Source organism: Pelodiscus sinensis, chromosome 19, assembly GCF_049634645.1.
Source record: "Pelodiscus sinensis isolate JC-2024 chromosome 19, ASM4963464v1, whole genome shotgun sequence".
Classification (NCBI taxonomy): Eukaryota; Metazoa; Chordata; order Testudines; family Trionychidae; genus Pelodiscus; species Pelodiscus sinensis.
This window is the reverse complement of record NC_134729.1, coordinates 11,561,971-11,586,110: the sequence shown is the minus strand read 5'-3', so window position 1 is coordinate 11,586,110 and position 24,140 is coordinate 11,561,971. Positions and strand designations below refer to the sequence as shown.

The 24,140-nt window shown below is 52.3% G+C and overlaps 1 protein-coding gene across 1 annotated transcript in view; it reads left to right on the top strand.

Annotated features, from left to right (window-relative positions):
• Nucleotides 1-23,162, top strand: part of LOC102462801 (adhesion G protein-coupled receptor E3-like) — a 35,038-nt gene extending 11,876 nt beyond the window's left edge. The window contains exons 8-20 of the mRNA XM_075902271.1: nt 6,499-6,602; nt 7,681-7,764; nt 8,474-8,651; nt 10,536-10,655; nt 12,112-12,302; nt 13,696-13,866; nt 15,413-15,607; nt 16,936-17,171; nt 18,018-18,084; nt 19,182-19,273; nt 20,125-20,293; nt 21,014-21,103; nt 21,616-23,162. Coding sequence (XP_075758386.1) covers nt 6,499-6,602; nt 7,681-7,764; nt 8,474-8,651; nt 10,536-10,655; nt 12,112-12,302; nt 13,696-13,866; nt 15,413-15,607; nt 16,936-17,171; nt 18,018-18,084; nt 19,182-19,273; nt 20,125-20,293; nt 21,014-21,103; nt 21,616-21,621 — 1,703 coding nt within the window. The 3' untranslated portion in view covers nt 21,622-23,162. The remainder of the gene's footprint in view (nt 1-6,498; nt 6,603-7,680; nt 7,765-8,473; nt 8,652-10,535; nt 10,656-12,111; nt 12,303-13,695; nt 13,867-15,412; nt 15,608-16,935; nt 17,172-18,017; nt 18,085-19,181; nt 19,274-20,124; nt 20,294-21,013; nt 21,104-21,615) is intronic.
• The last annotated feature ends 978 nt before the right edge of the window (nt 23,163-24,140 follow it).

Sequence of the window (24,140 nt, the reverse complement as noted above, 5' to 3'; positions counted from 1 at the left end):
CGAACTACCTAGTTTGTGCCGCGTGTAGCCGCGCGGCACAGGGTTCGAACGAGCGGGGATTTAAAAATGGCAGAGCCCCACTTATGCAAATGAAGCCCGGGAAATTCAAATCCCGGGCTTCATTTGCAAGTGCGGTATGCCTACATTACCCCGCTAGTTCGAACTAGTGGGGTAGTGTAGACATATCCAGAGAGATTAGAGGATTGGACCAAAAGAAATCTGATGAGGTTCAACAAGGACAAGTGTAGAGTCCTGCCCTTGGGACGGAAGAATCCCAAGAACTGCCTTAGGCTGAGGACCAGCTGCCTAAGTAGCAGTTCTGCAGAAAAGGACCTGGGGGTTACAGCGGATGGGAAGCTGGATATGAGTCAACAGGGTGCCCTTGTAGCCAGGAAGGCTAATGGCATATTAAGTTGCATTAGGAGGAGCATTGCCAGCAGATCCAGAGAAGTGATTATTCCCCTTTATTCGTCTCTGGTGAGGCCACACCTGGAGTATTGTGTCCAGTTCTGGGCCCCCCACTCTAGAAAGGATGTGGACATATTGGAGAGGGTCCAGTGTAGGTCCACCAAAATGATGAGGGGGCTGGAGTGCATGACCTATGAGCAGAGGCTGAGGGATTTGGGTCTGTTTAGTCTGTAGAAGAGAAGAGTGGAGGCAGCAGCCTTCAACTTCCTGAAGAGGGGTTCCAAAGAGGCTGGAGAGAGGCTGTTCTCAGTAGCGACAGATGGCAGAACAAGAAGCAATGGTCTCAAGTTACAGTGGGGGAGGTCTAGGTTGGATATTAGGAAAAACTATTTCCCTAGGAGGGTGGGGAAGCGCTGGAATGGGTTCCCTATGGAAGGGGTGGAATCTCCATCCCTAGAAGTTTTTAAGTCTCGGCTTGACAAAGCCCTGGCTGGGTTGATTTAGTTGGGATTGGTCCTGCCTTGGGCATAGGGCTGGACTCGATGACTCCTGAGGTCTCTTCCAGCTCTACGATTCCATGGTCCCCCACAGTTGAGAGCTGCTCTGCCGGCCCACCCAGGATTCTGACCCTCCAAAGCCCCGGCAGCTGCAGAGATTTCATGGGGATGGTACAGGGAGCTCCTACCACCCCCTCGGGAATAGCTACAGGATGAGCTGCCACACGGCTCCTTTCCTGCCGCTGTCTCCTTGCAAAACCCCACAGCCCCCTTGGCCGGGGAGTCGGAAGTCCTCTGGTGGAGCCTCATTCCCTGCTTTACAGTAAGAGCAGGCACTGACTGGTGTCGTTATACTCTGAACACCTTGGTTAGGGTCCAGCATGGCATCCCTGTGCTTGTATGTAACACCCTGTGGGCGGGAGTCGAACCCGGGGCCTTCGGGACTGGAATTCTGACAGTTGTGACATTGTTTAAATGAAATATTTGGGCTTTTTGCTTCAGAATGAGGTTTTGTTGGGAAATTTAGCTAAAAACCAACCACCCGAATGGAAACCAGTCAGAACTGAAAATAAATGAGAAATTGAAACCTTACGTTTGGTGGGAGGGTCGATCCCAGATGAACTGTGCGGTGTGTTTGTTTCAGTGAGAGCAGTCCCCAAAATCCCACCTTGGGTTACCCAGGAAGCATTTTCCCCTGGTTGTGTCTCTCCTGGTTTGGCCCCTGCACTGAAAACATCCAGGATTTGCCCTGCTCTTCTCTGCCCCCTGAAGTGTTAATGAGCCAAGACTCCAAATCCTCTGTTGCTGGCTCTGCTGCCTGAGCTGATGGGCCGAGTCTGTTCCTGGGAGGCGCCATCAGACCAAAAACCTCTGTGCCTTGGCCAGGCCCCTGGGTCCAGCCCTAGGGAGGCGCGTGGGTGTGTGACTGTGTGGCTGTGACGGGGGGATGTCACAGTGCAGCAGGGAGGTGCGCGTCCCAGCTCAAGGCGACACGAACACCCTAGCAGGGCGGAGCATTCACAGGAGCCAGGCAGTGGATGGGGCAGGTGTGCGCTGGGGCAGCAGTCTGAGCCACAAGGCGGCCAGGCTGCTTTGTAGCCCAGACGGATCTGGTGAGCTAGTCTCTGGCCAGGCGGGGTATCGCAGTTTTAACTGCAGTGCTCACAGGGCCCCAGACTGCGGTAATGTAGGTCACATGCAGCGCTGCAGCAGCCCGGTAACCTGCCAGGACAAAACACTCATGTCAGAGACCCAGGTCCCTGCCTCCTGCTATATATGTGTGTGGCAGTGCGTCGGGGTCCCCCGCCTCCTGCACCCCCATAGTGGCACGAACAGACTCCGCCAGCCAGTAGAACAGAGGGAGTTTATTGCTTCTCCAGGATACAGCACAGCACAGATGTAATCTGGTTACAGGAACTGGGGCTAGGAGGCCTTAGTGCCCCCCTTGAGATGGGGGTAGCTGGGCCCTACAATCCCAGCCCCCTCCCTAGCTCCTTCTCCCCTGCTTCGCAGACAGAAACTAAAAGACTGTCCTTTCCAGCCCTGCCCCCCAGCCAGAGGCAGCATTCCACCTTCCTTTGTTCCTCTCCCTGGGTATGTCTACACTACAAAGTTAGTTCGAACTAATGGATGTTAGTTCGAACTAACTTTCATAGGCGCTACACTAGCGCTCCGTTAGTTCGAATTTAATTTGAACTAACGGAGCGCTTAGTTCGAACTAGGAAAACCTCATTTTACGAGGATTAAGCCCAGTTCGAACTTACTAGTTCGAATTAAGGGCTGTGTAGACCCTTAATTCGAACTAGTGGGAGGCTAGCCCTCCCCAGGTTTCCCTGGTGGCCACTCTGGCCAACACCAGGGAAACTCGTCTGCCCCCCTCCCGGCCCCGGACCCCTTAAAGGGGCACGGGCTGGCTACGGTGCCCGTGCCAGGTGCAAGCCTGCCAGCACCCAGCCAGCAGACCCTGCACCTGGCACGGATCGAGCCACCCACCCGATGCCCCCCAGCCCTCCCCCTCTTCCCGGGACCAGGCTGGCGGCTCCCGGGAGCTTGCCCGGGACCACAAGAGGCGGGCACCCGCCTGGGCTAGTGCGGACTTCGTGGACCTCATCCATGATCTCCGCACTAGGCACAGGAAAGTGGCCGTCTAGGGCAGGAGAGCTGCCAGCCTGGCCACCCAGGAGCAGGTGTGCATGAAAATCAAGGGGGTCCACTGAGACCCCCAACCCTTAGCCCTGAGCTTACAATGGCCGTACTGGGTCAGACCAAAGGTCCATCTAGCCCAGTAGCCTGTCTGCCGACAGCAGCCAACCCTAGGGACCCTGGAGGGGATGGACCGAAGACAGTGACCAAGCCATTTGTCTCGTGCCATCCCTCTCCAGCCTTCCACAAACCTTGGGCAGGGACACCACTCCTACCCCCTGGCTAATAGCACTCCATAGACCCAACCTCCATGACTTGATCTCACATCCCTTTAAACTCTGTTCTAGTTCTAGCCTTCACAGCCTCCTGCAGCAAGGAGTTCCACAGGTTGACTCTTTGCTTTGTGAAGAACAACTTTCTGTTACTAGTTTGAAGCCTGCTACCCATTCCTTTTCTTTCATGTCCTCTAGTCCTTCTTTATGGGAACTAATGAAGAACTTTTCTGTATGCACCCTCTCCACCCAACTCCTGCTTTTAGAGACCTCTATCCTGTCCCCCCTCCGTCTCCTCTTTTCTAAGCTGAAAGGTCCCAGTCTCTTTAGCCTCTCTTCATATGAGACCTGTTCCCAACCCCTGATCATTGTAGTTGCCCTCCCCTCTCCCAGCCTCTCTCTTCCCCTCTCCCACCTCCTTTTCCCAGTCTTCCCCAGTTTTGTTCAATAAAGACAGATTCCATTTTTGAACACAATTGTCCTTTATTTTGTACATCAAGAAAAGGGGCTAGGGAAGGGTAAGTGGAAGGAGGTGAGGGAGGAATGGGGTATGAGCCCCCGATGGGGAGGACTGGGCTGGCTCTGCGGGCTTCTGGTGGTGGAAGCTCTCCTGCAGCCCCCCAATTGCCCCCTCTCCCCAGATGGCAGCCTGCAGCAAGTGCAGCCGGTCTGATGGCCGAGTGGTCTGATGTGCCCAGTGTGGGTACTCCGGGCACTCCAAGCCAGGACTGCTTTGCAAGCAGGGCACCCTGAGAACTGTCTGTCCGGGGTGGGGGTCAGGACCCTTTAAGCGCAGCCCTCGGCTAGCCTGACACAGCATCTCCACGCTCTAAGTCCTCCTCTGATGCCCTGCCTGCACTGCTTCCGGCCATCCTTAAGCCTGGTTCAGGGTCCACTTAATGTGGACATGCTAGTTCGAATTAGCAAAACGCTAATTCGAACTAGTTTTTAGTTCTAGACGCGTTAGTTCGAATTGGTTTAGTTCGAATTAACTAATTCGAACTAAGTTAGTTCGAATTAGCGCTGTAGTGTAGACGTACCCTCTGGGAGGTAACTGGTCAAACAAGTTACCTCCCTGTCCCATCAGCTACTCTGCTGGGCCGCAGTACAGACAGTAACCAGTGGGGGTCACCCACAGCCCAAGCCCAGCACCCAGCAAGGTACCAACACTACGTCACAATGTGTTACCCAACCACAGAGCTGGAAAGAGACCAGCCATGCTGCCTAGTGGTTAGTGCTCTCTCCTGAGAGTTTGGGAGACCCACGGGCCTACATCATGCAGAGGAGGGATTTGAGTCTTTATGTCCCTATCTCAGGTGAATGGGCTATCAGTTACAAGAGCTCTCACAGGGGTAGCAATTTTAGACTGTAACTTTAAAAACAAGTTGTCCTGTGGTAGTTTAGAGACTGTCACAAGCAGACAGCATCATGAGCTTTGGTGGGTAAAGCCCACTTCATCAGATTAGCAGGAAAGCTCATGATCCTATCTACTTTTGTTAGTATCTAAAGTGTCACAGGAGTATTCCCTTATTAGAGGGGTTTTTTTGGGGGGGGGGAGGGGTGGCATCATACTCTCTCTGGCTGTCCTTGACAAAGGGTTAACTGATTCCTGGAGAAGGTACCTGGCTGTGAATCCCAAGAGGTAATAGGCACCTCACTCTCACCCACATTGGGGATCAGGAAACAGTCAGGTTTACTTCGGTAGTAACCCCTAGAAACTACAGACCAGTCAGTTTAACTTCTGTGCCAGGGAAGACAATGGAGCAAGTAAATAATGACTTCATCTGCAAACACATGGAAAATGATAAGGTGATAGGGAAGAGCCAGCATGGATTGTAAAGATTGTCAAACCAATTGGAGAGCTTTCTTTGATAGGATGAGTCATGTGGCTAAGGGAGAAGCGGTGGTTGTGGTAAACCTAGACTTTAGCAAGGCATTTGACACAGTCTCACATGATCTTCTTATCAATAAACAAGGCAAAAACAAGTTAGATGGGTTTACTATAAGGTGGGTGCATAACTGGCTAGATAACCATTCTCAGAGATTAGTTATTAACAGCTCACAATCCTGCTGAAACGGTATAAGAAGTGGGGTTCCACAGGGGTGTATTTTAGGACCGGTTCTGTTCAATATATTCAACAACGATTTAGATATTGGCACAGAGAAGATGCTTATTAAGTTTGCAGATGATACCAAGCTGGGAGGGGTTGTAAATATTTTGGAGCATAGAGTCAAAATTCAAAATGATCTGGATAAACTGGAGAAATGGTCTTAAGTCAATAAGATGAAGTTTAATAAGGACAAATGCAGTTTCACACATCTGTTTCACACATACAGAATGGGAAGTGACTGTTTAGGAAGGAGTCCTGCAGAAAGAGATATAGGGGTCATAATGGGCCACAAGTTAAACTTGAGTCACCAGTGTGACATTGTTGCAAAAAAAGCAAACATGATTCTGGGCTGCACGAACGGGAGTGAGCAAAACATGAGAAGTCATTCTTCCACTCTATTTTGCACTGATTAGGCCTCAATTGGAGTATTGTGTCCAGTTCTGGGCACCACATTTCAAGAAAGATGTGGAGAAATTGGAGACGGTCCAGAGAAGAGCAACAAGAATGATTAAATGGCTAGAGAACATGAGCTATGAGTGAAGACTGAAAGAACTGGGCTTGTTCATTTAGAAAGGAGAAGACCGAGAGGGGACATGATAGCAGTTTTCATGTATCTAAAAGGATGTCACAAGGAGGAGGGAGAAAAATTGTTCTCCTTGGCCTCTGAGGATAGGAGAAGAAACAATGGGCTTAAATTGAAGCAAGGCAGGTTTAGGTTTGACTTTAGGAAAAACTTTCCAACTGTCAGGGTGTTTAAACACTGGAATAAGTTGCTGAGGGGGGTTGTGGAATCTCCATCTCTGGAGATATTTAAGAGTAAGTTAGATGGTGCTTGGTCCTGCTGTGAAGGCTGGGGACTAGAGTTGATCTCTTGTAGTCCCTTTCAGTTCTAGTGCTCTATGATTCCATGATTCTAGGCCTGGAAGTCACTGGTTGTACAAGCACTTTTTTAAATCCTTTGTAATCCTGGATGGGAAAGCCCAGAGAGATGTTAATTTCCCAGGCCACTGTATTTACCAGTCTACACATTTGATTGAGGGTTTTTTTGTTCATTTCATTTCCTCCTAGAGGTCACTTCAAAGTGCCGGGCCCATTTCTCGGAAGAGAACGATCTGGTGAGGAAATCCCAGAACCAGAGTCTGGACACAGCTCACGGCTCATCCCCAGAGGATGTAGGTATCCTGGCAGCGTCGCCAGGCCCCACTGTTCTCGGGATGCTCAAGGCAAAGGCAGCTCAGGGAACCCCGGCTGAAGCCACTCAGTGATTTTTGGGATGCCAGGGAGGGGCACTTGCCATTTCCTGGGCAAGTAATTTTTTTAAGGGACCTGGCATTAGGGCCACCAAAACTGAGTTGATTTGGACAATCTGAGCCCAGGTCAGTGTTGCCTGTCGCCCTGTCCCCAACAGCAAAGCAGGTAGCATTTTTGGCAGAGGGGATTTTCATCCCTGGGGCGACAGGCTGCCCTTCCTGCCAGCAAACCAGCAGCAACGTGCAGGGCGCAGGAGAGTGGCAAGAACTGTCAGATCTTGAGCGGGTGGAAAATCCCAGCATAGGAAGCCATAGCTCCAGTGGTGTAGCGAGGGGAGGGGCAATTGCCCTCGGTTTCCATGCTAAGAGGGCACCAATTTAGCTGCCGGGCCACTTCCTCTCTGCAGACAAACTACTGAGGCAGGACCGGGTGGTGGGAACAGGCACTTCAAAGGCCTGTCTGGGAGCCCACCGCCCTAGGCTCGGGAGCCGCTAATGCTCCTGCTGCGCACTTTGGTGCAGTTTTGCCTTTGCCCCCTCAGGCGCATAACACCCCAACCCACTGCATAGCTCCTCCCTGCCCTGAGCCCCACGGTGCCACCAGTGGAACCTCTGGCCTCCATCCTCCTTGTTCCTTCCTGCCACCCACAATCCTTTGCAGTAGTATTCTGGCTTCAAGCAGGCTCTGCAGAGATACCTCCCCCCAAGATCAGGGTCCCTGTTGCGTCAGCTGCTGCATAGCCACACAGCAAGAGGCCGTCCATGCGCCCCAGACTTACACTCTGAGTGAGAAAGATGGGATTGGCCGCCCCACTGTACAGATGGGGAATGGAAGCATTGGAAAAGAAAGCAGCTTAGTGACTGTGCTGCAGTGTGAACCCCCAGCTGCTGGGTCCAAGCCCAAGGCCTTAAGCACAAGCCCAGCCTTCCAGCTGTGACATTGAATTTGTGCTGTGTGCTTCTCCTTTGTGCTCTGGCTCCCTCCTGCCACCCTGCACAGGCCGCCTACTGCACTTTACTGAAATCCACCTTCAGGGCCTTGGGAGAGCCCTGCAAAGAGAAGAACTCAACTGTGTGTCTGGAGGTAAGAGACTCCTGGGAGTTTGATCGCAGTGTTCAGATGTAAGAAGGTATGAACAGCCATACTGGGTCAAACCAAGGGTGCCGGAGCACACTGGAAGCTGTCTTTTAAGCTGATACAGAGGCAGCAGCGTGGGGTGGCAGCTGGCTCCCCAGGAGCAGGGCAGAGACTTGTGTTTAACCGAGAACATTAGGGATAATGGTTATTGATTAACCGTTTACTTGATTATATGGTCACATCCCCCTATTCTGCAGCGAACCTCCCTCCCGGACACCACACTCCCTCCATAGACAAGTGTGGCCCTTGACCATTTACCAAACTCCTGGATGGGCTCCCCATCAAAAATCATTGCCCACTGCAGCTGTAGTGAAAGCTGTTTGGTGCTATGTAGGCCCCCAGCAGGGCCGGACCAGAGCAGGGACACCCGGCTGTAGAAGCATGAGCTGGTAGCGCCTGAGCCAAGGCTCACCAAAGTCATTCAGAGCTGCCTGTTGGCCTTATAGGAAACCCCGAGTCCTGTTGCTGGCTGAGACCTTGAAGGACCAGCCATGAGAGGGGGGACATTGCCAGGGGGCACAAACCAATGGTGGATACTCAGCTCGGGCAGGACGAGGGGCAGGGCCCATCAGCAGCTCACAGGAGATTGGCTGACAGTTGCGGGGTAATGTAGTACAGCCAATAAGAGCTCTCTCTCTTGCTTGGCCTCCCGTAGAAAGCCGCTGGGGGATTTGCCTCCATCCTGGAGCAGACGTCCTCCTGGTCCAACCTGAGCACGGAGCAGCTCTCTGTCTCAGCCACCATCGTCCTGCACAGCATGGAGAGGATTGTGATGGACGTCTTCACCAACTCCACCAACAACGGGAACGTGACCATCCAGACGGAGAAGCTGGGTAGGGGGAGCCAGGCCTGCAGGGGGACAAGACAAGGCACGAGGGCGGGGAGAGGTGACAGCTGCAAATCACTAGGGGCATGACTCAGCCCAGATGGGGTGGAACCTGCCTGGTGACCAATCAGCAGGTGCCATATCCAGTTAGTGAATTTCTCTGTGGCCTCCTTATTATGAGCATTATGGTAGCTCCTAGAAATCTCCGCCGAGACCAGGAACCAGAGGAAGAGATGGTCTCTGCTGTGAAAAGCTTAGGGTATGTCTATACTTCACAGCTATTTCAAAATAAGCTGTTCCAGATTCCACTGCAGGGAAGATTCAAAATGAGTCCAAGGCAGGCTCCCCTAAGGTAGACGTGCTATCTCCATTTAGAGCCCCAGGAGGCCCTGGGGAGGAATAACTTAGAATGGGCCAGGGAGGGGCTATTTCGAAATAGCAGCAGTGGAGCATCTACACACACCTGATTTTAAAATAGCTATTTTGGAATTGAAGTTATTCCTCGTAGAATAAGGTTTACAGATTTTTGAATAAGCCGTTTGCTATTTTGAAATTATTTCAAAATAACGGAATGGCTGTGTAGACGCTCACATTGTTATCTTGAAATAATGGTGCAGTGTAGACACACCTTTACAGTGTAAACAGACAAAGAGAAATGGTCTGAGGTAAACAGGGTGAAGTTTAATAAAGACAAATGCAGAGTTAGGGAGGAACAATCAGTTTCACATGTACAGAATGGGAAGTGATAGTCTAGGAAGGAGTACTGCAGAAACAGATTTAGGGATCATAGTGGACAACAACTTAAACATGAGTCAACAATATGAATGACACCGTTGCAAAACAAGCAAACATGACTCTGGGCTCTATTAACAGGAGTGTTGTGAGAAAGACACAAGAAGTCATTCTTCTGCTCTACTCTGCGCTGATTAGCCCTCAATTGGAGTGTTGTGTCCAGTTCTTGACACCACATTTCAAGAAAGATGTGGAGAAATTGGAGAGCAACAAAAATGATTAAAGGTCAAAAAACATGACTTTTGAGGGCACTGGGCTTGTTTAGTTTGGAAAAGAGAAGACTGACAGGAGACATGATAGCAGTTGTCAAGTATGTGAAAGGGTGTTAGAAGGAGAAGGGGAAAAAATTGTTCTCCTTGGCCTCTGAGGACAGGACAAGAAGCAATGGGCTTAAATTGCAGCAAGGGAGGTTTAGGTTGGCTATCAGGAAAACCTTCCTGACTGTCAAGATGTTTAAACACCAGAATAAATTGCCTGGAGAGATTGTGGAATCTTCTTAATTGGAGATATTTAAGTGCAGGTTAGACAGATGCCTGTCAGGGATGATCTACGGCCTAGGCGGTAGTTGGTCCTGCCATGAGGGCAGGGGACTGGACTTGATAACCTCGAGTTGCCTTCCAGTTCTGGTGTTTATGGTTCTATGAAAGTACGGCTCATTATTCCCATTTGACAGAGGGGGAAACTGAGCTGCAGTGACTGCCCAAGGTCAAACAGGGTGTCTGTGGTGGACCTGGCAGCTCAGCTGGGATTTCCTGCATCCCAGGTGAGTCCCTGAACTACAATGCCATCCCCCTAAACCTAGCTCTCGGGTCTCCATCCAGAGTGTGCAGAAGGCTGCAGTTCCCATTCTCAAGCCAGGCCTCATCCCCTGCCCCCATCTACAGCTCCCCAATCCCCCTTGTTCCTAATGCCCTTGGGGGGTGTAGTCCAGTACCCCCATGAAACTTTCTCCCTGTCTCTTTCCTATGACACAAAACCTCTTCCTCTCTTAGCTGGATGGTTCCTTCTGTCTCTGCCATCCCCTGCTGCTCTGAGCCAATGGACCCAGTCTAAGGAGCCATTGTGCTTATCAGACTGTGCTTTTCCCCCCTCTCCTTAGATGTCCAGACCAAAGTCATTGGGAACGGCTGCAGCAGGGAGGACTCTGTCGTCAGCCTGGGAGCCAAAGAGGAGAGCATGGAGATTAGCTGCAAAACGGTTCAAGGATCAACGGCACGAGGTACCTCATCACCACCAATGGGCATGGACTGGTGTGTGACGGACACTTCTCAGTGGCCCTGTTTGGGGTGAGGTGGGGTGGGCTCCCACCGAGGGGCAGTTTTGCACAGTTAAAGTACGGGAGGTTTGAAACCCCCTGAAGCAGGAGATTCCAGCTTAGGTGAACCACTGCTCTGCAGCGATATAGACCAAGGTGGGTAATCAAACTAAATGGACTATTGATCCGATTTGAGATGGCAGAAGTATGTGACACGGGGTTCACGGACCAGACCTCTGCGCTGTATTGACAATTGCTGGTTCTTAAGCCCTACGAATATAAATTCCTTCTGTCCTAGTCAAGCCTGCTAGAATAAAGGGAACTAGAAGAATAAAGAACAAGGGCTGGCAGGGACTGTTCCATCTCCACGGCTCTTCAGTGGAAAACTGGGTGCCAAGAAAACACAGAGCCTCATGAAGAGGCTGATTTCTGTACAACACTGTGTGGAAAAACTGGCTGCTCCAAATGCCCTCAGCCCAGACAGTCGTTCTGCTTTTGTCTGAAGAGCTAAAATATTTCGATTCTGAAATCATGAGCCTGCTGCCTCATTCTCCCGTTCCTCTCTATGAGCCAGGCTCTCCTGTCCAACTTTATCTCCGATGAGGCACTGTGGCTAGATGTTTCCCATGGTGCGTCATGGGAGATGCAGTCCAACCAGGGAGCCAGGCTCATAGAGGAGAAATGGGAGCACCTGAACCATAACTCACATGAGGTATTGCGGTGGCATTTTCAAACCAAACATTTGCTTTCATTTGTTTTGTCCCAAACTCAAGATTTTCACCAGAGAGCTCTATTAATATCAGATGTTTGAGTTCCTAAAAGGGGATTACAAGGAGAAAGGAGAAAAATTATTCTCCTTAACCTCTGATGATAGGACAGGGTGGTTAAACGCTGGTGCAAGTTGCCTAGGGATGTTGTGGAATCTCCATCCTTGCAGATATTTAAGAGCAGGTTAGATGAACACCTGTGAGGGATGGTCTAGATGATGCTTGGTCCTGCCAGGAGGGCAGGGGGCTGGATTAGATGTCCTCTCAAGGTCCCTTTCAGTTCTAGTATTCTGTGACTCTGTTTTGAGAAGACTGTTCTCGGGGACTCTCCAAAAACTGTCTCACAATTTGGCGGGAATTTAAGAGCTACCCACCATTTATATCATTCAAGTATTAAACCAAAGACACAATCCTACGTGTTGTGTATATAGAGATCCTTCTCCCGTCTTGTCACCAGTGCCGTCTGCACTGCATTGACAAGTAAACATGTGGCTATCCACACACCTGGGTTCTCTTCCCAGCTCCGTTGAAGCAGAACATTACCCCACACCTGGAGCGAGGTTGGAGGGTTGCGCAGTTCTTAGGAAGTCCCACGGTGGACATGGGGAAAGAAGCTACCAACCCACCAAGTTTCTCCTTGGGGACACTTGCAGGCATGGCTGGAGTGGCGTTTGCCTCCTACGTGGGCATGGAAATCATCATGAACGGCAGCTTCTTCCACGATGAGAAGGCTGCCTCTGGTCACGCTGTCCGGATGATTTCCAGGGTGGTGAGTGCCTGGCTGACCAGCCAGACCAAGACCAACTTCACAGATCCAGTGAACTACACCTTCCAGAACATCAAGGTAAGTCCCTCCACGAGTGGCCGCTGGGGTTGAGCCTGGCTTTTCAGGAGCAGCCTGGCTCCTCTGGGGTGGGGGTGGGGGAAGAAGGCGGAAGCCGCACTGAATTAGCTCTCAGGTGGGGAGGGATTCCTGTGTTCTCCCCCCAGCACGATGCAGCCCTCGGGGATTGTGAACGCAGGATCTCTGGAGCTGGAAGTCTGACTCAGCTTCAGCTGAGCAAAGAGGAACACAGGGGAGACTAGTGGGGGATTTGGCTTCTTCTCCTGATTCTGCTGGATGACCGTCATCGCCATACTCCACCCCTCCTCCCCCCGGCTCCATGCCTCAGTTTCCCCACTTGTAAAATGAGGCTAATCATAGTGACCATTGTAAAGCGCTTTTCTTGATGGATGGAGAGCACTGCAGGGGTTAATATGAGGAGCAGGGAAAGGTCTCTTCAGCTTTACTGAGGCAGACCCAGAGGGCTGGGAGCCCTTACAACCCACCCCATAGTTGTCCTCTGGCTCACTGTCCGTGGTAGGGTAATAGAGGGCTTTTCTGCCCTCCTGTTAGGGATTGGTGCTAATGTGCTTGCTGAAATCAGCGCCCCCATGTGGCAGGCTAGGCCCATCACATGAGAAAGCCCTTGTCACCAAGATCTTAGGCCACGGCTAGACTATGGAGAAGATCTGTGCTGCAGCGGTTGATCTTCTGGTGTTTGATTGAGTGATCCTATAAAAACCTTATAAATCAAATGCTGAAGGTGCCCCTGTTGGCACTGGAACTCCTACTCATCGTGAGGAGTAAGAGAAGTGGACGGTTGTAGTGTAGACCTAGACTTTGTGTAGAGACAGGGGAAACTGAGGCACAGAGCAGGTGAATGACTCAGTCAAAGCTAGTGGCAGAGCCAGGACTAAAACCCAGGTATCCTGAGTCCCAATCCAATACACTTGAACTTCTTTAATCCTGCAACCGTGGGAAACGGGGCATGCCAGATTAAAGATTTTGCCGGGCCAGAGAGGGTGCTGTGGGGTCTGGGTGTGACAGGGATGGAGGTCAGGCACTTACCTGGCATCCCTCTCCCAGGGACACGTGTGGCTCCATGTCCCATGGTGCCCCCAGGCACTGACCCCACTGCTATGGGAGCGGTTGGGGAAAGTCCGAGGAGTAGCACGTCACTGCGGTGGTCTTCCGCAGCTGTGGGAGGGGAGCAGCCGCACAGAGAGCCACATCCTCCTCCATAGCATGCGTGCTCCTGAAATACGGACTCCCAGAGTAGGAGGTGCACGTGTATCCCGTCCCCAACCTCTGCCTGTCTGCCTCTCATGGCATGGGAGACCCTGATCCACGCTCCTGGCACCGTGTTTTTTCCATCCTATGTTATTCTTTCTGCCTTTGACTTATATATTTGCAGCCAAGCAACTGCTCCAAGAAGCCCACTTGTGTCTCATGGGAAACCACGGCCCAGAATGGCAGCTGGTCTTCGGCAGGGTGCAGGGTTCTGCGCTTCAACGCCACTCACACCACGTGCAACTGCAACCACGTCTCCAGCCTGGCCGTCCTCATGGCATGGGGGGAGATAACGGTAAGGGGATGGTGCTCACCCCAGGGTTTGCAACATGAAGCTGTGGGTTCTGCTGGGGGAGCCGGGCATCCTCTCGGCAAAGTCTGAAGGAGGTCAAGGCAGTAGTAGGGCAAGGTTGTACGCAAAGCCCCATCTGACATGGAGGCAGCATCAGAGTTAGCGCAAAGGGGCTGGTGTGAGTATGCACCGATGGCCCATCAAGATGAACATTCTGGGCTGCTCACAGGTAGCTCCCCATGGCATGGTACCAAGGGCCGTCCTTACCCATACACAGAAGACACAGCAGCATAGGGCACCTGAAAATTTGAGGTACCACTGGGTCTTAATGCCCCCCCTTCCTATCTCTGGTCTGTGGCTCTGCTTCCTCCAGAGAGGATCCCCTTAACTTAAAAGTGAACAAGCCTGCCAGAGCTATTAGAACATTGGTCCTGTGAGAGCCATTCGGGTGCTAATGAAGCCATTGAATAGGCATTTGCCAGCCCCAGGTTCATCCTGTCAGTTTCTGATTTCACTGTGTTAGTGGAGGGGACCTTAGTTTAAAATTTGCTTTAAACCTGTTTCATTCGTGTTGCTGAAGGTTATAAAATCGCATCTGTAAAAAATCATCCCCCGGCTGTTGTCGGGGTTTGTTGCACCAGTTTGATAGTCCTGCCAGGGCCCATAAATCCTAAAGAAGGTTCTGATGGAATCCTCTCGGCTCCCAGAGCCCCATGGTTAAAACAAAGAGTTATACACTGTAGAGTTATTCACACCTCAGCCTGCGCTCCCCAGTAAGGGCAGTGACAGTCCATCCTGGGCAGGAATCAGGGGGATTATCTGCTGCACCTCATCTGCATTAACTGTGCTGCATGGGATGACTAGCGTCATGATCATGAGGGATGGGCAGCAGCCTGGGGACTAAGGGGTTAACTTTACCTACCCAGGTATCTGCTCAACCAATAGAAATGGAGGTAGGAATTTCAAACTGGGACAAAGGAATTTTTGTTTTTTCCCTCCTTTGTCCCTGGACAGTTTGTCTCCAGAGTCTGACTCCTCGCTATCTGTAAGTAGGGTAAAGTTTAGATAAATTAGGTTTTATTCTTTTATGCTTTGGGAATGGGAATCTGATGTCTGGGCATTTAAAAATGGGGTTTTCTCTCCTTTGTAACTAAGTTTTGGCCCATGGTGAAATTCCCCATGAGTATATCAATTGGTGACTTTTCCATCCAGTCATTATGCTTGTAACAAGAGTATTGTGGTGATAATAAAAGGTCTTTCTCTTCTTTTTTATTAACCTGGTATTGGTTAATTTTTGTGTCCTGGTTTTACTGTAGGGCTGAGATTTCCCAAGTGATCTCTTCCCTGGTTTTCTTATCATTACTTGGGTGGTGGCAGCGGATTTTAAAAACCTAGATTTTGGGGGGAAGCTTTATATGAAAGCCTGGAAAGATAAGGTTTTGGGGTACTTTTGTGGGCCCCCATGTCTGCATTTATCATGCCAGAGTGGGGAAGGAGCTTTGAGAACTTGTGACCTCCTTACATGCCATCGGCCCTGCGTCCCCAACAGGCAGATTTCCCACTATACCTCATCTCCCACGTTGGGCTGGCCCTCTCCCTGCTGTGCCTCCTCCTCGCCATCCTCACCTTCCTCCTGTGCCGCTCCATCCGCAACGTCAACACCTCCATCCACCTGCAGCTCTGCCTCTGCCTCTTCGTGGCTGACCTCCTCTTTCTCACGGCGGTGGACAGTACCAGGCATCAGGTAAAGTGCTTCCTACCCAAACATAGTGCCTCAGGTAGCAGGCAGTGTGGCCTGGTGGATAGAGCGCTGTATGGAGACCTGGGCTCTAGTCCTTGCTCTCCTATTTATGACATTTGGCAAGTCACTTTCCTGCTTCGTGCCTCAGCTTTTCTATCTGTAAAATGGGGGTAATGATCTTGACCTTTTTTTAAAGAATGAGAGATTGTTGGGCATGTGGCTCGTGGTAGCCTCAAAGGCTAAAGAGAGACAATGGGGCAAACCCCTGCTCATGTGGTGGAGATATTGGCGGTCAGTATCAAGTGGAGAGCCCCAAGGATTGGTTCTGGGGCTGGTTTTGCTCAACATCTTTATTAATGACCTGGAGGAGGGGATGGGTTGCATCATCAGCAAGTTCGCAGATGACACTAAGCTAGGGGGAGAGCTACCAATGCTGGAGGGCAGGGATAGGGTCCAGAGTGACCTAGACAAATTAGAGGTTTGGGCCAAAAGAAATCTGATGAGGTTCCACAAGGACAAGTGTAGAGTCCTGCCCTTGGGACGGAAGAATCCCAAGCACTGTTACAGGCTGGGGACAGATTGACTAAGTAGTAGTTTCAAAGAAAAGGACCTTGGGATTACAGTGGATGAGAAGCTGGATATGAGTCAACAGTGTGCCCTTGTAGTCAAAAAAGCTAATGGCATATTGGGCTGCATTGGTAGGAGCATTGCCAGCAGATCTAGGGAAGTGATTATTCAGCACTGCGGAGGCCACATCTGATGTATTAATTCCAAGTTTGGGCTCCCCATTAGAGGAAGGTTTTGGAGAGAGTCAAGGGGAGGGCAACAAAAATGATGAGGGGGCTGAAGCACATGACCTACAAGAGGAGGCTGAGGGATTTGGGCTTATTTAGTCTGCAGAAGAGAAGAGTGAGGGGGGATTTGAGAGCAGTCTTCAGCTACTTGAAGGGAGGTTCCAAAGAGGATGGAGAGAGGCTGTTCTCAGTGGTGACAGATGGTAGAACGGGGAGCAATGGGCTCACATTGCAGTGGGACAGGTCTAGGTTGGATATTGGGACAAACTATTTCCCTAGGAGGGGGGTGAAGCACTGGAATGTGTTACCTAGGGAGGTGGTAGAATCTCCATTCTAAGAGGCTTTTAAGTCCCAACTTGACAAAGCCCTGGCTGGGATGATTTACTTGGACTTGGTCCTGCTTTGGGTAGTGAGTTGGACTCAGTGACCTCCTGAGGTCTCTTCCATCCCTGTGATTCTATGATGCTGGTGGGTCCAGCCCCGGGATGCTGAGTAGAGACTGTGAAATGAAAGATGTGCCACCCCTGTTCTCCCCAGGTGGGCTGTGCGGTCATTGCCGGCTTCCTGCACTACCTGTTCCTGGCCTGTTTCGCCTGGATGTTCCTGGAGGCCGTTGTGCTCTTCCTCACCGTGCGCAACCTCGGGGTCGTCAACTATTTCAGCACCCACAGCCCCAAGATGTGGTTCCTGAGCCTCTTCGGCTACGGATTCCCTGCTCTGGTGGTGGCTTTCTCGGCTGCCGTCATGCCAAACGGCTACGGCAGGTGTGAGATGTGAGTGCTGGAGCTGTTGGAACATGGGCCGCAGGCTCAGCCCTAGCGCAAGGCGAGCAAGACAAATGCCTCGGGCTGGGGCCCAGCGCTGCTGAGTAGTCACCATCCACTGGCCAGGCCCAGGATCCCACTCCCAGCATCCTGCCTTGGGCCCCGCAAACCCTTTGGCCAGGCCTGATGGGAAGGATGGTGTAGTGGTTAGGGAAGACCCAGGTTTTAGTCCTAGCCTGGACCCCAAGAAAACCAGTTAACTGCTCTATGCCTCAGTTTCCCCATATAGCAAGTTGCCTCAATATTTAATCTCTTTTGCCTCAAATTTTCTGGAGCAGTGTGATAGAAAATTGAGTAAAGATTGTTAGATCCTGCAGTAAAGGGGCCTTATAAGTCCAGTGAAGAGTAGGCAGTTAGCCAGCAGGAGCTCCACTGATTTATTTTGGCGCTGGCTGAGTGGGAAAAGGGGAGTGAAGACAATCAGTCCAATCTTATGTCAGCACTGTCTGCACATGCGTGTGTCCTGGCATTGCCCAGTGAAAGGCGCTCTGGCCTGGGTGGGTCTGGGCCTACCCACTTAGCATCCAGGCCCACCTGCCCACCCAGCGGGTGTCTCTCTCAACAGCTGTGTTGCTGACTCTCCTTCATGAGTGAATGAATGAACTTCTGGCCTCTACTTGACTGAGGTGTTCAGGACACCCAAGTTCTGTTTCTCACTCTGCGTCCAGCCTCTGCGGATGACCATGACTAAAGTTAACAGATTCTATTGCTAGAAGGCAGCAACCATGTGTCTGACTTCCTATGTGACAGAAGTCAGAGAACAGCCCCAAAACCTTTCACCTTTTGTGCTTGTAGCTGCTGGCTCAGCATGGAGAGGGGGTTCATCTGGAGTTTCCTGGGGCCGGTGTGTGTCATTGTGGGGGTAGGTATCCACTAGGGCTTGGTGCTGCTGCCTGCCTCAGCATAGAGAGATTTAGAGTTCTGCCTGGCTTCTCTTGCTAAGCACTGTGGGTCACTGTAATGGGGCAGAACTTACCACTCTTGAGCTCCCCCTTGGCCGAATACACCTGCCTGCACTCTCTCCTTTTAAAAGCCTTTTGGCAACTCCCCGCTGCGGCCGATTCACACCCCATATGTATCAAACCCCTCCCAGGATTCACATTTGACTGGGACCCACGTCTGTGCCCTCTGCTCCCCTCCCTCTTAGTCTGTTTCCCCACTCCCAGAAAGCAGTGCTGCCAGGGCTTCCCCTCCTGGAGACAATGTCCTTGCCCTTACCTCAGGGCTTTCCACATCTAGCAGGGCCCATCATAATCCAAGGTCAATCGCTCCCCACACAGAGCTGTCCATGGTGCTGCTGCTCTCTCAGCCAGCCAATCCCAGCTGCACACCTGCAGGGCACCAGAGCCCCTGACTGCTGTGCTGGTCTCCAGCTGCTTTTAAAGGGCCTTCCTGGCTCCTGATTGGCTGGTTTCTTCTGCAGCCACTCTAGCTGCTTGGAGGACTTCTCTGTGGTTTCTTTTCAGGGGCGGAATATGACAAGGCCACAAGCTTCCAGCAGAGGAGTTTAGGGCCTGGTCCCCCCTGTCACAGTCACAGTCATCCCCTGGTTTAATGCTAATGACCTCAAAGGAGTCTATGCCCAGGGGGGTTTTGGCTCAGTGGGGAATGTAGCCATAAGAGCTCCCAGCTCAAGCCTGTGAAAGCCAGTTTGTGCAAAGAGGATTAGCACACTTCCCGTTGGGACATCTAGTTATCCGACCAGATCCTCTGCTGGCATAAGTCAGTGTTGCTCCAGTGATTTCAGTGGTGCTGTGCTGATTTGCACTAGCTGGAGAGCTGGCCGAATAATAATACCAAATAGCAACACTCTTGCTGATGGTGACAATTTCTGCTTGTTCTCATGTAAAGACCCCCCCCCCCCACACACACACACACATGCCCGTCACATTCTTTCCCCGGTGCCTGAGACAAATCAGGGTGAGTGACCTCCTTGCCCCCCTTCCGCTTTGACTCCAGATCAATTCCGTCCTTTTCGCCGTAACCCTCTGGATGCTGCAGAGAAAACTTTCCAGTCTCAACTCTGAAGTGTCCACCCTCAAAGACACCAGGTAACATTTTCTTATAAGCAGAGCTGAGAAGGACAGTTCAATAGTAAAGGGAAGGGGGCAGGGTGGGAGTCAGGACTTCTGGGTTCTGTCCTCAGCTGTGGGTGTGGAGTGGAGTCAAATAGTTAGAACTGGGAGTCAGGAGTAACGGTAGTCCAGACTAGGAAGCCTAGTCCGAACTACCTAGTCCGTGCCGCGTGTAGCCGCGCGGCACGGAGTCCGCACTAGCGGACATTTAAAAATGGCGGCGCCCGGCTTTATGCAAATGAAGCCCGGGAAATTCAAATCCCGGGCTTCATTTGCAACTCCGGTTGCCTACATTACCACCCTAGTTCGAACTAGGGTGGTAGTGTAGACATACCCTGGGTGCTGTGCCAGGTCTTGGGGCTCCTCAGTCTGAGCTGCTGTCCCTCAAAATGGTGCTGTACACCCCATTGTTTGTGTCCCTCAGTCGAGGAGTGGACAAGGCGCTGGAACACACTCTGTGCAGAGCTGGATGCTCTTGTGAAGCCAAGATGGACAGACCCTCCGGTGATGGAATCTTCTGTCTCTCTCTGAGATCTGTTGATTTAAACCCCCTGCGCAAGTGGGCATGTTAAAGGGCCCCCTTTGCCTTAGCCAAATAGGGTCCAAATCCATCTCACCCCTCTTAGTGAGGCTTGGCTCTTTTGTTCACCTGGAGCAGCTTGTGCATTGACCTTTCAAAGTCTCTAGGCCAGCTGCTCTCACACTGATATGGGGGAATGACAGAGCTTGGCTCTCTGGAGGCATTTGTCATTTCAGCCCGGACCCTCCAGACTCAGCTGCTCCCAGAGGGCTGCCATCATGGGATCTCTCTGTCTGCCTCTCTCCAGGCTCCTGACCTTTAAAGCCATCGCCCAAGTCTTCATTCTGGGCTGCACGTGGATTTTCGGTCTCTTCCAAACCGGCCCAGCCGCTGTAGTCATGGCGTATTTATTCACCATCCTCAACAGCCTGCAGGGGGTCTTCATCTTCCTGGTGCACTGCCTCCTCAATCGCCAGGTACCCCCAGGACCCTTCATCCCCTCCTGGACTTGGCAGTGCCCCTTCCACAGGAGAGCAGGGCGGGCTAACAATGCTTCACTGAGCATGTTGGGCAAGATCCCCCCAGCCTTTTCCCCAGGGATCCCCAGTAGCAGAGCACTGAAGATGCCCCTTGTTGAGAGAGGAAGAATAGCCCAGAGGCTGGATCACAAGCTTAGCACTCAGGAGATTGGGCACAATTCCCTGCGGTGCTGTCGGCTCCTTGGTCAAACCACTTAGCCTCTCAGTTCCCCGGAGAACTTCCCTGAAACAATCTGCCTGGCTCCCCTGCTGGGGAAAATGGCGTCCTGAGAATCCCCTTCCATGCACAGCTCCTGTGAAGCTTTGCCTCAGCTGCAGGGGAGAATTGGGTGCAAAGCATTAAGGGTATTTTCTGCTGCCAGAGAAAGCAGCGTGTTAGAGCAACCCCATGGCTGCTCTGACTTGTCCCAAGGCACAGCGGGGTGGGGGGACATAAATAGCTGGAAGTCTCCCTGTGGTTGACTGCGAATGGTCCCCAAAGGCTGGGTCAGGGCTCAGGTCCCTTTTATCAAGCAGGATTAAATACGGCTCTTGTTAATTTGCATAATGCTGAGATGCTGAGGTGACGGGCATGTTAGAAATGGGGCTAAGGCGCTGAGAGAAGAGATCTCCCATGTGCTAGCGGCGTGACACCACTGTCTGTCTCTGCAACTCCAGGTGCAGGAGGAATACAAGCGATGGTTTACCGGAAAATCCAAGTCCTACTCGGAGGTCTCCATGTCTACTTTAGCCACCAGCAGCAAAGTGGTAAGAGAGCCGATGGCCCTGAGATCTTCACTGAGCCATCACCAGGTGTAGCTAGATCTGGCCAGGGTTTCAGCACTGGACTGGGAGTCAGGCCTCCTGGGTTCTCTTCTGGATTCCCCTGACCCTATTCCCTTGGCCTGGCTGGAGCCCTGGGTAGAGAGGGGCAAGCCCTTGCAGTGCAGTGGGACAGAGACAGAGCTGTGGGCAGGTGGGCCTGGATGTTAAGTGGGTAGGCCCAGGCCCACTCCTGGCTATGTCCCTGCCAGCAAGCGATGGGGACAGGAGAGACGTTGATCAGCGCCAGTGCAGCTGGCTTCAGGGTTTGTCACTGGGGGAAGCACCAGTGATGCCAATAGACATGGACATCTGCTACTCTGGGAGCTTGAAGTCCAGGTTCAATCCACATGCACAGACGGCCTGATCCCACTCAGCTGTGTTCCAAACTCTCCTGGGAGTTTGTGTTTTCCCTCCCACCCCTCCGGAACCATGCCGGTGTCTCTCATTCCTTGCAGGGCTGACCTTTGGACCGGGAAGCAGGAGCTGCTATTGCGCCATGGGAGAAAGAAGAGCTTTTGGCAGGACTTCAATCCACCTTTGTTAAAGCGCTTGCAGCAGCAGGATCAGAACTTCTAAACCAGCTACCCATCTGTCTTGCCAGGGAGTGTGATTGTGGGTTAAATCTGCAGGCTGGGAAGAGGAGGAGGTGAGGATTAGAGCAGGGGGTCCCCGCAGTCAGGAATCCTCGGTTCTTCTATCCCTGGCTTGTAGGATCTAGTGTTAAAACAGTTGCACTCCCGCCACATTGTCAAGTTTCCTCTTTGCATCCATGAGGACTGGAACTGAGAGACCTGAGCTGTTTCCGGGAGCCAGAGTCCTCGTCATGGGCCAGTAGCGTCTATCACTTAATCCAGCCTGGGACTGTTACTGCTTTTCTGAAATTTCCTTTCTCTGTATTTATCATTATTTTTCCAGCCCTCTGTTCCCCTGGAATCTGTGCAGGGTTCATTTGTGGTACTGTACAGTGAGTTTCACTCTGAATGCCTGATTTCACCTGCCTCCTCGAGTCATTTTATTTCTACACCCTAAAGTTTTCTGGCTCACTTGTTTTTCCCTCTAGCAGCTGGAAATGGGGAACAAGCAACCGTTCCCCGAATCCTCACAATGCTCCATCTGAATGCGGATCCTAGGGCTCCCTGATACCAGGGGGCGCCGCCAGGCATAACCAGTAGTGCTGCCCCATGACTTCAGTGTAGCCAGCACTGTCTGTGCCATGACTGCTTAGTGCAAGCCAGGATTTGGAGAGACACCTAGTGGTTACAAGGGGAAGTGCAGACTGAGAGCTGGAGTGCCAGAGGGATCTAGCCAGCACTCTCAGTACTGGCCCTGCTTTCCTAGGCATCCCTGCAGAGTCCTGTCTGCTCTGCTACCAGGGCCCCCACTCCTGGAAGCAATGGGCCAGAGCTCAGTTCTTTCGCCCAAGCTCTTGTTGGGGCCAGTGGGCACCCCTCACCGGTGCCATTGACCCCGCTGTTTTGCACCTCCTGCTGCTACCCCTCTGCCATTAACAGGGTGTGACTGTGCTGGATCCCAGCCTTTCTGCCCCAGCTGTCAGGCCTTAGCCTGGCGCAAGGCCCTGGCTCCACAGCCAGCTCCCTTGCTGCCACCAGCCCCCTCCCCACCTCGGGACAGGATTGTCGAAAGCCCATGAGAATGGTCATAGGGGTCAGAGTCATGGCCCATCTCCCCCAGCCACCTGTCTCTGATGCATTCTAGGGAGAGAGCAGAGCAGGGAAATTACCGAGGGAGCCAGTCCCAGCTGTTTTGGCTAAAAGCTAAAAATGGCCTAGTCCCCCTTGAACTTAGCCAGTTCTAACCTGAACCAGATTTACTTCCCCAGGGAGGAGATGACTTATGGCACTTGCTGTGAGCGAGATGTCAAACGGGCAGCCCAGGGCCCCAGGAGTGAAAGCATTGTATGTTTCTTTCAAGTACTGTCATATTGCACCCCCCAGGAGGGGCTCAGTACATGTAAGAAATGTAATATGGGATAGTTTGTGTATGTGGGGGGCTAAGAGTAAGTGTTATAGGGCGTGCTCAGGGTAGTGGTTGGGGATTTGGTGGTGCAGGAGTCAGGGTAGGAGCTTGGGGCAGAGCAGGGGGGCAGGGCTGGGGATTGGGAGTGTGGGGTGTGTGTGTGCAAGTCAGGGTTGGGGACTGTGGGGCTCAGAAGTCAGGGCAGGGTGCGGGGGTGTGTAGGGGTGAGGGGCACGGTGATGCAGCCACACATACTGGGTCACTGCTGCTCTTTCCCCCCTTCCCCTGACTATCAGGGAGTGAAGGGAAAGTGCACAGCCTGCTGCATCCTCCTCTGCCCTCCCCTGGGCAGCCAGGAGCTAGAGGAAGGCACAAGCTGCGCACTTTGCTTTTGCTCTCTGATTGTCGGGGGAAGGGGAAAAGCTGCAGATTTCTGGGGACCCATGGCTGGAGCCCCCCATCCCTAAAGGGCACAGAGGAGAGGGGGCTAGAGGCTGGAGCAACACTGAGCGTGGACCCAGCCAACCCCTTTTACCTGACTGGCTTCCTGCTGCTTCCCAAGGCAGCCCGCAGGAGAGCCCCAGGAGCCCAACTGGGAGAAGTTGCAGCCGAGCGCCCACCCTGCCAGCTTCTCCTTGCCGGAGCGCTGGGCCCTCGCAGCCCCTTGAGATCTATTGACAAAATATGCTGCATAAGGGCGAAGGCTGAGCTCTCCCTAGGTCCTTTCCCTCTGGCTTAGGTACCCAGACGTGATCCCCGCAGCCGCCTGGGGAGAAGGTGTGAGGTGGGGGCCGGCTTCGCACCCCCAGAAGGGGTGGGGCCTTGAGCAGTCAGTCCTTAGCACTGCCCAGAGTGCAGCATCATGCCTCCCCTCCCCCCCTCCAGCCCTCAAAACCACATGGAGCAGTGCTTGGCTGTTCCCACAGCGATTCAAAGGGGCCCAGGGCTCCAGCCACTGCCACAGTAGTAATAGGGGCTTCCAGGAGCTCTGGGACCCTTAGAC